We start from the raw sequence: 14,769 nt of genomic DNA, 5'->3' as shown, positions 1-14,769 counted from the left end.
TAAGGGTAGGGTCACTGATTTGAACTTCACACTCCTGGATGGTGGTGGTGTGACTGCTACCCTTCTCCTTCATGATGGTAGAGATTATGGATTTGCAAGATGCTATCGGTAATTAAGGTGAGCAAATACAGTGCAGCAGATATCGGTCATGGTATACGAGGTGATATCTGAACATAAATGGATGTTCTTATTCAATGTACTGAAAACTTTGTTCAAGAGCGACATTGAATAAATGTTTTACTTCCCCAAAGGTACTTGGGGCCAAAAGTTTATATGACATTGTTTAGACAAAGCAACACAGTGAATAATAGAAACATGATGAGATAATATCAGTGAAAATGGAATAAAGATGTTTAGTTTGTATTACCTGGTTTAACAACTTCAAGCAATAGCAGAAAGAAAATAGCAGTATCTTTAAATTCAGTGGACCAGAAGGTATTAGACCTGCAAAGAGCTGAGGGTGGATTTGGAGTGGTATCCAGCAGAGGCTTAGGGGAGCCAGGTTACTGTGAAAGACAAACTCTTCATTTAACGACATGAATAAGCAGAAGAGCATTTGGCCCCTCACACTTGTGCTACCATTAAATAAGATCAGAAATCATCTTTTACCTTAGCTTCACATTCGACACTAACCTCCTGTCCATCAATACCATTAACTTAGGTTTACACTTTCTGAACTCAGATCTGCACCTGCATTTGTGTTTACACCCCTTTAAAATGAAATTAGCATTGAACCAACTAAAACATCAAAATGAATAAAATTTGAATGATGCCACTGAAATTATTAAACAGGTTATGACCCAGTGGCATCTCCTGAATATATGGACATCTCAATGTCCATTGAGTTATGACCCAGTGGCATCTCCTGAATATATGGACATCTCATGATATATAGTGGCATCTCAACAAGGGCATCTCCTGAATATATGGACAATCCTGGCTGCCAATAGAAAAGAAAAAAATACACATTTATAAAGAAAATTCAGAAGTGTTCTCCTGAGATACAGGAAAAGAAAGCTGCAAATATGTGCAGAATGAGATTGTAACATTCCAATAAAAGTAATCAGATAAATGATGAGATGACATCCTAGAAATTCTTTGGTATACATTGACTAGCATCATGGTAATTCTGATCAAGGTCATTGAGGGGTAATGTTATAATATGCATCAAAGACAACTTTGTGTGTTGCAATTGCCAATCCTGAGCCCATCTATAAAATCCACAGCATCAGAGAACGAGTCATATAGCATAGAAGCAAACCATTCATTCCATCACATCCATGCTGACCAGTGTGCATCCATCCGAACCAATATCACCTCTTGCCTCATACCAAGGTGATCTAACTGCTTGTCTAGGCTCTTAAATGCTGTCAGTGACTCTGCTTTCATCACCCTGCTTGCAAAATAGTGTGGTAGTCAACCAGCCAAAGTTCTGTTGCGAGCTTGAAGAACAGTGATTGCTACAGCCATTTTTCTGTGAACAGGACGACCCGGACAATTTTCTACATTGTTAGGTAGCTGTCAGTTTTGCAACTGCACAGGGACCATCTTGGCCAGAGGCACAGCTAAGCCTGGCTGCAGTTCCACAGAACCAGATATAGAATGTAGCTGGTCTCATAAGCTTTAATCTAAATATGGACTCAAAGCTGAATTCCCAAGACAACGTAGAAGTGACTTCCCTTGACAACTGGACAGTATTTGACTGAGCTTGGAATCAAGGAGAAAACACTGATTGTTAATGTCACACCTCACAGAGTGGATGATGATTATGATTATTGGAAGTCCATCACTCCAGCCCCAATATGCTGTTGTAGGAGATACTCACAGCAGAGTCCAAGCTGCAACTGTCTTCACTAATTTCATTTATTTCAGTGTCTTGAAACTAGAGCTAGACAATAGCCAGGAATGTGATGACAGGTGGTATGTATTATTTAAACCTTGAATGTGCCAGATAATGACCATTTCCAAAAAGACAGACACCAGCATACTATTAATTGGTATTGCCATAACCGGACATCACACACTAACAGCTATGGGTAGTGACTAGCGACCAGAAACTTAACTGGCAACTGCATAGCTACCATGGACACAAGAGCAGATCAGGAACTGTCCTCTCCAAGTGATTTACCTCCTAACACTCCAAAATCTTTCCATAATCTGCATGGCAAATTTCAGAGTATGACGGAGTACTCTTCACTTGCATAAAAGAGGACAACTTCAATAATTCTCAAAGTGTTAAACAAACCCAGAGCAAAGCTAGCTACTTACCTGACACCTCACTCACCACCATAAACATCCATTCCCTCCACCAACAGCATATACTGGCTCTAGGAGTATCACCTATCACACATGCTGCAACTATTCACCCAGACTATCCCAATAGAACCTTCCAAGCCCATGAGAAGGGCAATAGCAGCAGGGACATGGAAGCACCAGTACCTCCAAGTTGCACTGTTTGAATCTAAAATAGATCACTGCCACTGGGTCAAAATCCCAAAGCTCCTGGCTGGTTCATCACCACCTGCTCAAAGACTGTTAGTGATGAGCAATAAATGCTGGCCTTCTCAGCAAAACCTCAATACAAAACAAATTAATAAATGACAAAAAAAATTAATCTTCACTTCATTTACATTTTCAGATTAAATGTAAAGATTCTAAATAGTTTTAAGCTTTTAGACAGAATTTTAGAAAATTGCTGGATCTCGAAATAAAACGTAACAAGTAATCTGCTTTGTCAAAACAGAAGATGTAATAAGAAATCACAACATTGTCATCAATTAAATCATATGAGAAACTACAGCAAATAAGCTATATTTATAGGAAAAACAACATATTCAGAAATAGAAATTATTTTTATAGCAAACTCCAAAACAGCTTGCACCAAGAAAAAACTATGGTAGAAAACAAATTGGAAACACATTGAAGCAATCATAAGAAGATAAGAAATAGGAGCAGGAGTAGGCTATCTGGCCCATCGAGCCTGGCCCGCCATTCAATAAGATCATGGCTGATCTGTCCGTAAACGTAGCTCCATCTACCTTCCTTTTCCCTATAACCCTTAATTCCCTTACTATGTAAAAACCTATCTAACCGTATCTTATGGTAAATATATTTAGTGAAGCAGCCTCAACTGCTTCCCTGGGCAGGGAATTCCACAGAATCACCACTCTCTGGGAAAAACAGTTTATCCTCATCTCTGTCCTAAATCTTTCCCCCTGAATCTTGAGGCAATGTCCCCTAGTCCTAGTCTCACCTACCAATGGAAACAACTTTCCTACTTCTATCCTATCTATCCCTTTCAAAATTTTGTAGGTTTCTATAAGATCCCCTCTCGTTCTTCTGAATTCCAGAGAGTATAGTCCCAGGCGACTCAACTTTTCCTCATTGGTTAACTCCTTCATCTCTGGAATCAACCTGGTGAACAGGGCCCTGGTGAGACCACACCTGGAGTATAGTGTTCAGTTTCGGTCTCCAAATTTGAGGAAGGACATTCTTGCTATTGAGGGAGTGCAGCATAGGTTCACAAGGTTGATTCCCGGGATGGCGGGACTGTCATATGTTGTAAGATTGGAGCGAATGGGCTTGTATACACTGGAATTTAGAAGGATGAGAGGGGATCTAATTGAAACATATAAGATTATTAAGGGATTGGACATGCTAGAGGCAGGAAACATGCTCCCGATGTTGGGGGAGTCCAGAACCAGAGGCCACAGTTTAAGAATTAAGGGGTAGGCCATTTAGAACGGAGTTGAGGAAAAACTTTTTCACCCAGAGAGTTGTGGATCGATGGAATGCTCTGCCTCAGAAGGCAGTGGAGGCCAATTCTCTGGATGCTTTCAAGAAAGAGTTAGATAGAGCTCTTACAGATAGCAGAGTCAAGGGGTATAGGGAGAAGGCAGGAATGGGGTACTGATTGTGGATGATCAGCCATGATCACATTGAATGGCGGTGCTGGCTCGAAGGGCCGAATGGCCTACTCCTGCACCTATTGTCTATTGAACCTCCTCTGCACTGCCTCCAAAGCCAGTATATCCTTCCTCAAGTATGGAGACCAGAACTGCACACAGTACTCCAGATGCAGCCTCACCAGTACCCTGTATAGTTGCAGCATGATCTCCCTGGGCTTGAATTCAATCCCTCTAGCAATGAAGGCCAACATTCCATTTGCCTTCTTAATAACCTGTTGTACCTGCAAGCCAACATTTTGCCATTCATGAACAAGGACTCCAAAGTCCCTCTGCGCAACAGCATGCTGCAATCTTTCACCATTTAAATAATAATCTGCTCTTTTATTACTCCTTCCAAAGTGGATGATATTGTATTTACCAATGTTGTATTCCATCTGCCAGACCTTGGCCCACTCACTTAATCTATCTATATCCTTCTGCAGACTCTCCACATCCTCTGTACAATTTGCTTTTCCACTCAGTTCAGTGTCATCAGCAAATTTTGCTACACTACACTCAGTCCCCTCTCCCAAATCATCAATGTAAATGGTAAACAGCTGCAGGCCCAGCACCAACCCCTGCGGCACCCCACTCACCACTGACTGCCAACCGGAGAAACACACATTTATACCAACTCTCTGCCTTCTATTGGTTAACCAATCCACTATCCATGCCAATACACTTCCTCCAATTCCATGCATCCGTATCTTAGTTAAAAAGTATCTTGTGCAGCACCTTATCGAACGCCTTCTGGAAATCCAAGTATACGACATCCACCTGTTCCTCTCTATGCACTGCACTCATTATGTCCTCAAAGAATTGCAGTAAGTTTGTCAAACAGGACCTGCCCTTTATGAATCCATGCTGTGTCTGTCTAATGGATCCACTCCTTTCTAAATATTTCGCTATTTCTTCCTTAATGACAGCTTCAAGCATTTTCCCGACTACAGATGTTAAGCTAACTGGCCTATAGTTGCCCATCTTTTGCCTACATTCTTTTTTAAAAAGTGGTGTGACATTTGCTGTCTTCCAATCTGCCGGGACCTGCCAGAGTCTAGAGTTTTGATAAGTGATTACCAACGCGTCTACTATAACCTCCGCCAATTCCCTCAGCACCCTGGGATGCATCCCATCAGGACCAGGGGACTTATCTACCTTCAGGCCCTCTAGTTTGCTCATCACTATCTCTTTAGTGACAATGATTTTACCGAGGTCCTCACCTCCCATTTCCTCCATAACATCCTTCTTTGGTATATTAAACGTGTCCTTCACTGTGAAGACCGACACAAAATAGTCGTTCAATGCCTCAACCATTTCCTTATCCCCCAGTATCAATTTCCCCTACTCATCTTCCAAGGCACCTACACTGACTTTAGCCACCCTCTTCGGCTTTATAAAACTTTTGGTATTTGTTTTTATATTTTGTGCTAATTTACTATCATACTCTATCTTCCTTTTCCTTATTTCTTGTTTGCTTGTTCTCTGTTCCTTTTTAAAGTTTTCCCAATCCTTCAGTCTCCCACTACTCTTTGTGACTTTGTACACATGAGCTTTTAATTTGATACTATCTTTTATTTCCTTATTATCCAAGGCTGGCTCTTCCCACACTTATCATGAGAGAAAGACTACTATATTAATTAAAACCCATCTACTGTCCTGAGAGGCAGGAGTTATGAAAATTTGGTGAGGCATAATATGATTAGTCAGTATGGTTTTGTCAAAGGTGTGTCGTGCCTTACGAGCCTGACTAAATTTTTTGAAGATGTGACATTGATAAAGGTAGAGCAGATGATGTAGTGTATATGGATTTCAGCAAGGCATTTGATAAGGTACCCCATGTAAGACTTATTGAGAAAGTAAGGAGGCATGGGATCCAAGGGGACATTGCTTTGTGGATCCAGAATTGGCTTGCACACAGAAGGCAAAGAGTGGTTGTAGATGGGTCATATTCTGCATGGAGATCAGTCACCAGTTGGGTGCCTCAGGGATCTGTTCTGGGACCCTTACTCCGTGATTTTTATAAATGACCTGGATGAGGAAGTGGAGGGATGAGTTAGTAAATTTGCTGATGACACAAAGGTTGAGGGCATTGTGGATAGTGTGGAGGACTGTCTGAGGTTACAGCAGGACAGCAATAGGATGCAAAACTGAGCTGAAAATGACAGATGGAGTTCAACCCAGATATGTGTGAGGTGGTTCATTTTGGTAGGTCAAATATGATGACAGAATGTAGTATTAATGATAAGACTCTTGGCAGTGTGGAGGATCAGAATGATCTTGGGGTCTGAGTCCATAGGACACTCAAAGCTGCTGCGCAGTTTGACCGTGTGGTTAAGAATGCATACAGTGTATTGGCCTTCATCAACCATGAGATTGAGTTTAAGAGCCAAGAGTTAATGTTACAGCTGTATAGGACCCTAGTCAGACCCCACTTGGAGTACTGTGCTCAATTCTGGTCACCTCACTACAGAAAGGATGTGGAAACTAAAGGGTGCAGAGGAGATTTACAAGGATGTTGCCTGGATTGGGGAGCATGCCTTATGAGAATAGGTTGAGTAAACTTGGCCTTTTCTTCTTGGAACGACAGAGGATGAGAGGTGACCTGATAGAGGTGTACAAGGCGATGAGAGGCTTTGATCGTGTGGATAGTCAGAGGCTTTTTCCCCTGGGCTGAAATGGCTAACACGAGAGGGCACAGGTTTAAGGTGTTTGGAAGTAGCTAAAGAGGAGATGTCTGGGGTAAGTTTTTTACATAGAGAGTGGTGAGTGCGTGGAATGGGTTGCTGACAACGGTGGTGGAGGCGGATACGATAGGGTCTTTTAAGAGACTCTTGGATAGGTACATAGAGCTTAGAAAAATATGGGTATTTGTAGGGCTATGGGTAACCCCAGGTAATTTCTAAAGTAAGTACCGTAGATTTCGCACTACAGAGCGCACCTGATTAAAAGCCGCTGGCTCTAATTTTAGAAAGAAAATCAATTTTGTACTTGTACAAGCTGCACCGGATTTTTGGCCGCAGGTGTCCCACGTTGTAATATGAGATATTTACACAGAAAGATATTACACGTGAGGATTTTTTAACTTTTAATTAAATCCATATGGTAACATAAACAAATACATATTGCAAATGCTTTTTTTTGAACCGTGCCTGTAACGCGGTTACTTTTAAATATACATACGTATCGGTAACACACAAATTACGTTGCGTATACTTTTTTACTGAACAACATTCCAATATCTCCTAACGACTGGTAAAAAATATATATACTGCAGCCTACCAGGAAAAGTTATTGATCGCCTTTAACTTAAAAGCAGCGTTTCGATCGGGTCTAATGCCGCTCGCCCCCCACCTTCCCGTTTATCGCAAACCGGTATTTCCCACAAGACGCGGCGAAACCGGATGTGACGTCATAGCATCCCGGGATGTAGTACAGAAAACAAATATAGTTCTAACTTTAACTTTAACTAGAAAACTAGAAAATACTAACAAATGAATTACTAAGTGAAAATATTATAAACTAAATAACTGCCATAAAGGTAGCACAATGCTTTTCTTCGAGTGTTTTCCATGTTGATGAGGGTGAGTACAAATGACTGATTTACAATAATTTAATTGTGAAAGTGCGCTTGATTTATCATACAATTTCATTGGACCTCTGTGAACTACTCATCAATTTTATTGGTCTACTGTTACGAGGCAAAATGTTTCTGGCGGCATGAAAAAAAATCATGCATTAGCCACACCGTAGTAAAGGCCGCAGTGTTCAAAGCTGTTCAAAAAGTGGGAAAAAAGTAGCGACTTATAATCCGACATCTACGGTACATGTTCAGCACAGCATTGTGGGCCAAAAGGCATGTATTGTGTTGTAGGTTTTCTATGTCCTATGTTTCTAAATCCCCAGAGCCTGACAAGGTGTTCCCTCAAACCCTATGGAAGGCAAGTACAGAAATTGCCTGGGCCCTAGCAGAGATATTTAAATTATCCTAAACAATAGGTGAGGTACCAGAGGACTGGAAACTAGCCAATGTTCCTCCACAAAGGCTCTAAACATAAATCAGCACATTATAGATCAGTGAGTCAACATCTGTTGTGGGAAAGTTACTAGAAAGTATTCTAAGGGACCAGATATAGAAGTATTTGGATAGACCTGGACTGAATAAGGATAGTCAGCATGGCTTTGTGCATGACAGGACATGTCTAACCAATCTTACAGTGTTTTCTGAGGAAGTTACCAGGAAAGTGGATGAAAGCAAGGAAGTGAATGTTGACTATATGGACTTTAGTAAGGCATTTGACAAGGTTGGTCAGGAAGTTTCAATCGCTCGGCATTCAGGATGAGGTAGTAAATTGGATTAGACATTGGCTTTGGGGAAAAAGCCAGAGTGTGGTAGTAGAGGTTTGCCTCTCTGAGTGGAGGCCTGTGACTAGTGGAGTGCTGCAGGGATCATTGCTAGGTCCTACGTTTGTCATCTACATATATGATCTGGAGGAAAATGCAGCTAAGTGGATCAGCAAATTTGTGGATGACACCAAAATTGGGGGTGTAGTGGAGAGTGAGGAAGGCTATCATGGCTTGCAGAGGGATCTGCATCAGCTGGAAAAATGGGCCAAAAAATGGCAGATGGAATCTAATGCAGACAAGTGCAACTTTGTCACATTTCGGTAGGACCAACCAGGGTAAGACTTACACAGTGAATGATCAGGCGCTGAGCAGTGTGGTAGATCAAAGGGATCTGGGAATCCAGGTACATAATTTGCTGAAAGTGGTGTCACAGGTAAATAAGGTCGTAAAGAAAGCTTTTGGCACATTGGCCTTCACAAATCAAAGTACTGAGTACAGCACATGGGATGTTACATGGAAGTTGTTTAGGACATTGGTGAGACCTAATTTGGAGTATTGTGTGCAGTTTTGGTCACCAACCCATGGAAAAGATGTAAATAAGGGTGAAAGAGTACAGAGAAAATTTACAAGAATGTTGCGGGGTCTGGAGAACCTGCGTAATCGGGAAAGATTGAACAGGTTAGGTTTGTGTTCTTCAGAATGCAGAATATTGAGTGAAGAGTTGATAGAGGTATACAAAATTATGAGGGCATTGGTAGGGTAAATACAAGCAGGCTTTTTACACTGAGGTTGGATGAGACTACAACAAGAGATCATGGGTAAAAGTGACAAGTTGAAGGGGAACATAAGGGGAAAATTCACTCGGAGGGTCATGAGAGTGTGGAAAGAGTTACCAGCGCAAGTGGTGCATGTTAGCTCGATTTCAATGTACTGTAGGGGTATGGAGGACTACGGTCTCAGCAGGTCAGTGGGAGTTATCAGTTTAAATGGTTTTTGGCATGGACTAGATGGGCCAAGGGGCCTTTTTCTGTGCTGTACTTCTCTCTGACTATTAAATATCTGATCAAACATGTTTCTGGCAACAGAGTGGCACACAGTGAAAACTGTGCTGTGTTGACTATTTTGAAGTTGCTAGCCAAGCTATTAACTCTTATCTGTTCAGAAATTAATTGGTTTCAGCATTTTTTTTCTTGGCTTCCCAAGATTCTTTATTGCAGTTAGGTATTGAACAGAAACATCATGGCAGTAGTAGGATTTTGCAAGCAGATAATTTTAAAGAAAGGTTATTTGGCTTGATGGAGCACTTCACTGAATCTACACTGTTGACTGCCAACATGGCCCTCTGGCAAAGCCAGTCAGAAATTTAGATGCAAACTGTCCACTCTTTCCAATATTTCATTTTTCAAAGTTGCAATTGAACATGTGTAGATTCAAGTAGTCCAAGATTTCAAAGACCTCTTCCTTAATTTGGTGTAAATTCATGCTGCCTATTTGACCATAGACCAGTTGGAGCAAGCTGATTTATGGAATTATAATAGGGAGTTTAATAGAATAGAGGGAACTAGAAGTACAAGCACGTAGCTTGTTGAAAACAAAGTCCTAGACAGACAGAGCACTATGAAAGATACAAGGCATGCTGGCCTTCATCAGTCAGAGCATTGAGTATAGGAGTTAGCACCATACCTGGTAGTTGTAAAAGCCAGTTGGAGTAATATGCATACTTTTAGTCAACGTGTTAAAGGAAAGATGTGGTTAAATTGCAAAGAATGCAAAAAAGATCTACAAGGATTTTGCCAGGACTAGAAGGCCTGCGTTATAGGAAGAAATTGGCCAGGCTGGGTCTTTATTCCTTGGAACATAGGAGAATGACGGGCAACTTTATGGAAGTAGTTAAGATTATGACATGCATAGATAAAGTAGATGATAATGGTCCTTCCCCAGTGGTAGGAAAGTTCAGAAGTGACTCTATGTTGAAATCACAAGCTAGCCACTTAATTTCCATTTCAAAGGCATGAGAGGTGACTAGATATGGAGGAGGGGGAGTTTAGAAGCTGCCTAGATAGAGAGGAGAGTCAGCCATTTTTTCTCCGGGCAGCAATAGCTGATACCAGAGATCACCCTTTTAAACTGAGGGGAGGAACAGTTAGGGAAGGTTTCAGAGGTAGTTTTTTTAAAACAGAGTGGCAAGGGTCTAGGACACTGCAGGGTTGGTGGCAGATGCTGATACATTAGCTACATTTAATAGACTCTTAGATGGGTACATGGCTGAAAGAAAAAAGTAAGTTATGGTCTATGTAGAAGGGAAGGATTGGGTTGATCACAGTGTACATTTAAAGGCTGGCACAACATCATCGGCCAAAGTTCTAGGATCTATATATATTTCTGTATTCTGTTCGAAAATTGCTCCATCACAGCTTTTCTTTTTAACATCTTAGGAAGTAACTTTAACAATGTCTAAAACAATAAATCATGTTTCAAAGCAGAGTTCAATAAGGAGCTGGTAACATTCCAAAAACAACTGTGTGGCATCCAATGACAACTTCTGTCTCCTTCTGCTGATTGGAAATGGGATTATTGCATCTATTAAGATGATGCCCCATTTTTCCTATTCAAAGGAAACATTTTTGAAAAGAATATTTCTACATGTCAGAATGTTACATTAAATAGTGTAAGTAATTTTTTGCGTTCATTGTGTTGCAAGATTATACTGCATATTGGAGTCACCTACTACATCTACAGGCCAATGCTACCGATGCTCCGACATACATTAGCAGTTCGGAAACAATGAAAATAGAAATACCTTGTACGTAATGAAATACATTACAGCAGAAGGCGGAGATGCAATATAGGATGCAATACGGGATTCCTAGGGACTTATTTTGTCGGTTTGGGTCTATGTTGATGGACTCATTTCGTGCAAACACCAGTCCGGTGTCAATACAGGAATTAACTTTATTTATCCCGATTATCCAACTCCTATTTTTACTGCCTGGCTACATCCTCATTGTGGGACATCAGTAACTAAACTCATTTAGACTCTCCCAGTATGAGCCACAGTATCGACTTTCAGAGAATGTTCACTCCCTCAATTCCCTGGAATTACTTAATTAATTTTTGAACCACCACTTCATAGTGTGCGGACCTTCGGACATTCCAGCGCATCATAGCCAAAAGTCGTAACTGACATTTTATTAACTAACGTGCTACTTAATTTAGAAAGCGGTTAGCGCCAGTGACATTTCGGTAAAGTGGCTCAGAAAGATCAAAATATCACAAGCACGAACAAACACTTCGACACAGTCACCGACAAACATCTCACCTAGAAATGCCAAAACGATGACCAGCACACAGATGAAAGCGCAGACGCACGGGATCAGTATCATTAGTAAGTGGCGGAGGTGCTTGACTGATCCGAGTTTGTGTGGACAAGCAATTCCCGTGTTGCTTTCATCTGTCCCCGGCACCTGCTTCTGATGGGAAGAAGAAAGGCATCGTTAGCCCCCAGCATTGGTGACCACAACTCAAAAAACTACATTCAAAAACGCTGCAATGTACAAGACATTCCGTTTAGAATTAATTTGCACGGAATCACGCCCAATTAGGGACAGTAGATGACCGGGGTGCAGGTTTGTTTTTTTTACAATACTAGATTAGTAAACGTTAGTTTCTAATACTCTACCGCGCCGTGGGAACTGTGCCTCTTCCACCCACTCCAAGAACTTCTCCCAGTATTTAAACCGGACGCAAACTGTAAATGACCTGCGTGATGATAGGATCGGATGAAACAATACATGGCCATGGCTTGTGCTTCATCACCAAGGGAAATAATCTGCCTTTCTCAATCCATAAGACTCACTCATTCAGTGCTAGCCGTCTATGCACCATCAAGTTGGAGTTGCCGCGAGGTCCTAATGCCACGGGTATTCTCCCCACTCCGACTCAATAACCTTCACCCGTTTTGGGAACATCAGAAATAGCTGATCGGTCATCGGTCGCTCAAACCCAGCTTTAACTTTCAACTCAATATTCCTGCCTCATCCTTTGCTTCCCTTAATATATAAAACTATCAAGTAGCGAGGGCACTGAGAAAAGTAAACAATTTGGCGATTAAAAATCACGCTGGTTAAGTTCAGCTTCTGTGCATCAAACTGTTAACACAATGTATTGGTATCTTTCGATGATTTTTCCACATAGATTGGAAGACTATATATATTTATGACTTGCCCATGTGCATTTCAAAGACAAAGACCATGATTCATGATCAAATATGCTTCGTTCAGGAACAAATCTGAATACAACAGCAGGACGCCGAGGAGAACCTGTGATTAACTCCCTCGGTCCCATTGCAGGCTATTTTTAATCCTTTTTTTTGTCTTCGGATCTTCCAATCTAGTAGTAAATTGACTAGAATTTGAAACATAGTGTAAATTACGTTGTGTTTAGCCTAGGGTCTGTTTGGATAACGAGAATTTGAATCATAGGTCACATCTTTTACAGGAGAAGCCAAGCTAGACCACAACGCCAAAAGGCTGTTTTCAGGGGCAATCATAGTTCGAGTTTGCGCTCCATACCACAAAAACTTCTGCAGAATGGGCGCACGGGCAGAGACATTAAAACAGAGAAAATGATTAAAAGTTTCAGGGTTTACATCAAATGAACTGATGAAACATTTCCTGACTGAAACGATTTTTCTCTAATAATGACGACAGTGCGTGTGTAAGTCCCCCAGATCAAAGCTTCAGAGAAGCTGTTGTCTCCTGCATTTAATCGTCAGTGTTCAGTGAAGAAGTATAACTAAAAATGCTTCACAGAAACAATAGAAATAAAGAATCCCGGACTCGACTCCGATTTCCGAGAGGAAAAAAAATCATCAAACCGGTTGTCCTTATAAACCTGAAACTTCTCATGGTGCAAATTCCATGTTGACGCTGGCTTTATAATTCACAAAACGCGGCCCAATACCACAGAACTCAAAGTGAAAATGAATGTCTATCCGCTCCGATTATTAAGTTTCATTCTGGCGCAACTTTACGTACCGAAGCCGAACAATATTGACAAGCTACGGGAACATAACACCATTTGAAGCTGTCGTGAGAGAGAGAGTAACTCAAACCCGCAGCACTGCCGGCAACAAGACTTAATTCTTAACAGTGCAATACAATCAGCTAGAACTAAACCAAACTGGATACCATGGATCTTATTGCCCGAGCATTTACTCCAAACTATTTTTAAAAGTTCACGTTATTTCCATCTAACCCTTTAGATTGAAATAACATACAACTCACAATATTCAATTTATACTTCTAAACAACTTGTATTTGTCTTTAAGATCTTGGCGTTCCTGGAAAAAAATTGTTCTTCCCTTCGGGAAAATTTCAGGTAGTTGTCATAATTCGCTTTAGAAACTACAAACCACTAAAACACAGCAAAAGACTGTTACGCTATCTCTCTCTTTTTCCCAGTTCCAGTTAAATTCTGGTTACTATTGAATTCCAATGGAACAACAGGTATGGGGGAAATAAAGCATAAACAGAAGAAACCTGCTCTCTAGAGGGCAATGCAACCTGCAATTTTCGTGGTGTTAACAATGGTTCTGAACTTACTCTGTTAGTGCTGACTCGCTGGTACTGCTCTTTAGGCTGAGCAGGAGCGCGTTGTCGCTCTGACGACATTGTGAGATTGGCTGTGATCTACGATCCCCGTTTCCCTCTTCCATCAGAGAGCATGAGAAGCCTCATGTGGTGAACTACACATACCTGTCTGGACACGCCCCCCCGCTGACTGCTCCTGTGGCTCCTCCCACTGACCGTGGCTCCTCCCACAGACCCCAGTATAAAGGCGATTGGAGACACAGCCCCCGGGTCTCAGTCTCCAGGATGCAGTGTGGTGGTCAATTGCTGCTTGTTCTTTCTTCCAGCCAATAAAAGCCTATATCTCGCCTCACGTCTCCGAGAGTTATTGATGGTGCATCACCTCACTTCCACTCGTTTTTAATAGGCTCACGCTGAGCTCACAATATTTGCATTTCGATACATAAAACAAAACAAACACCTCCCGCACGCTTACATTTACAACGCCTTAAAGCAACAGTGGTTTAGAAAAGCCTGAAACAGAGTAAATTGTATCCTGGTAGGGTTAAAAGCTAACACGTCCTTGAAGCTAACGTTACTTTGTCAGAGGTTTACACGAGCAAACGACACAGGCAAAGTTTCACAGACATTCAGAATTACAGAAGTTCAAAGATGAATGGTACTTTTATCAGGTGGAGATTGTCGGGTCTTCGTTTTCAGCACACGCACGGTCACCTTTTTATCCGGATATTTAAGAATAAAGAAAGGCTCCTTTCTCCTCAGTTACTCTCAGTACTATCTGACTCGTTTAATTATGGTAAATTGCCACCCTCTTTTAATGAGGCATCTATTATTCTTTTATTAAAAAAGGGTAAAGACCCAACAGAGTGCTCCTCGTACAGGCCGAT

The 14,769-nt window shown here is 41.3% G+C and overlaps 1 protein-coding gene across 3 annotated transcripts in view; it reads right to left on the bottom strand.

The window, feature by feature from the left end:
- corin (corin, serine peptidase) overlaps positions 1-14,011 on the bottom strand; it is a 199,345-nt gene extending 185,334 nt beyond the window's left edge. For 2 of the 3 annotated variants that reach the window (XM_073064708.1, XM_073064709.1), the window contains exons 1-2: positions 13,895-14,011; positions 11,611-11,761 (exon numbers count right to left, since the gene is read on the bottom strand). In XM_073064708.1, coding sequence (XP_072920809.1) covers positions 11,611-11,761; positions 13,895-13,963 — 220 coding nt within the window. In that variant the 5' untranslated portion in view covers positions 13,964-14,011. Of the gene's footprint in view, positions 1-11,610; positions 11,762-12,147; positions 12,167-13,894 lie in introns of those variants that run through there. The other variant, XM_073064710.1, reaches the window with a different exon arrangement.
- Between the last annotated feature and the right edge of the window lie 758 nt (positions 14,012-14,769).

Source organism: Hemitrygon akajei, chromosome 13 (genome assembly GCF_048418815.1).
Source record: "Hemitrygon akajei chromosome 13, sHemAka1.3, whole genome shotgun sequence".
NCBI lineage: Eukaryota > Metazoa > Chordata > Chondrichthyes > Myliobatiformes > Dasyatidae > Hemitrygon > Hemitrygon akajei.
This window is presented reverse-complemented; position numbering and strand designations above follow the sequence as displayed.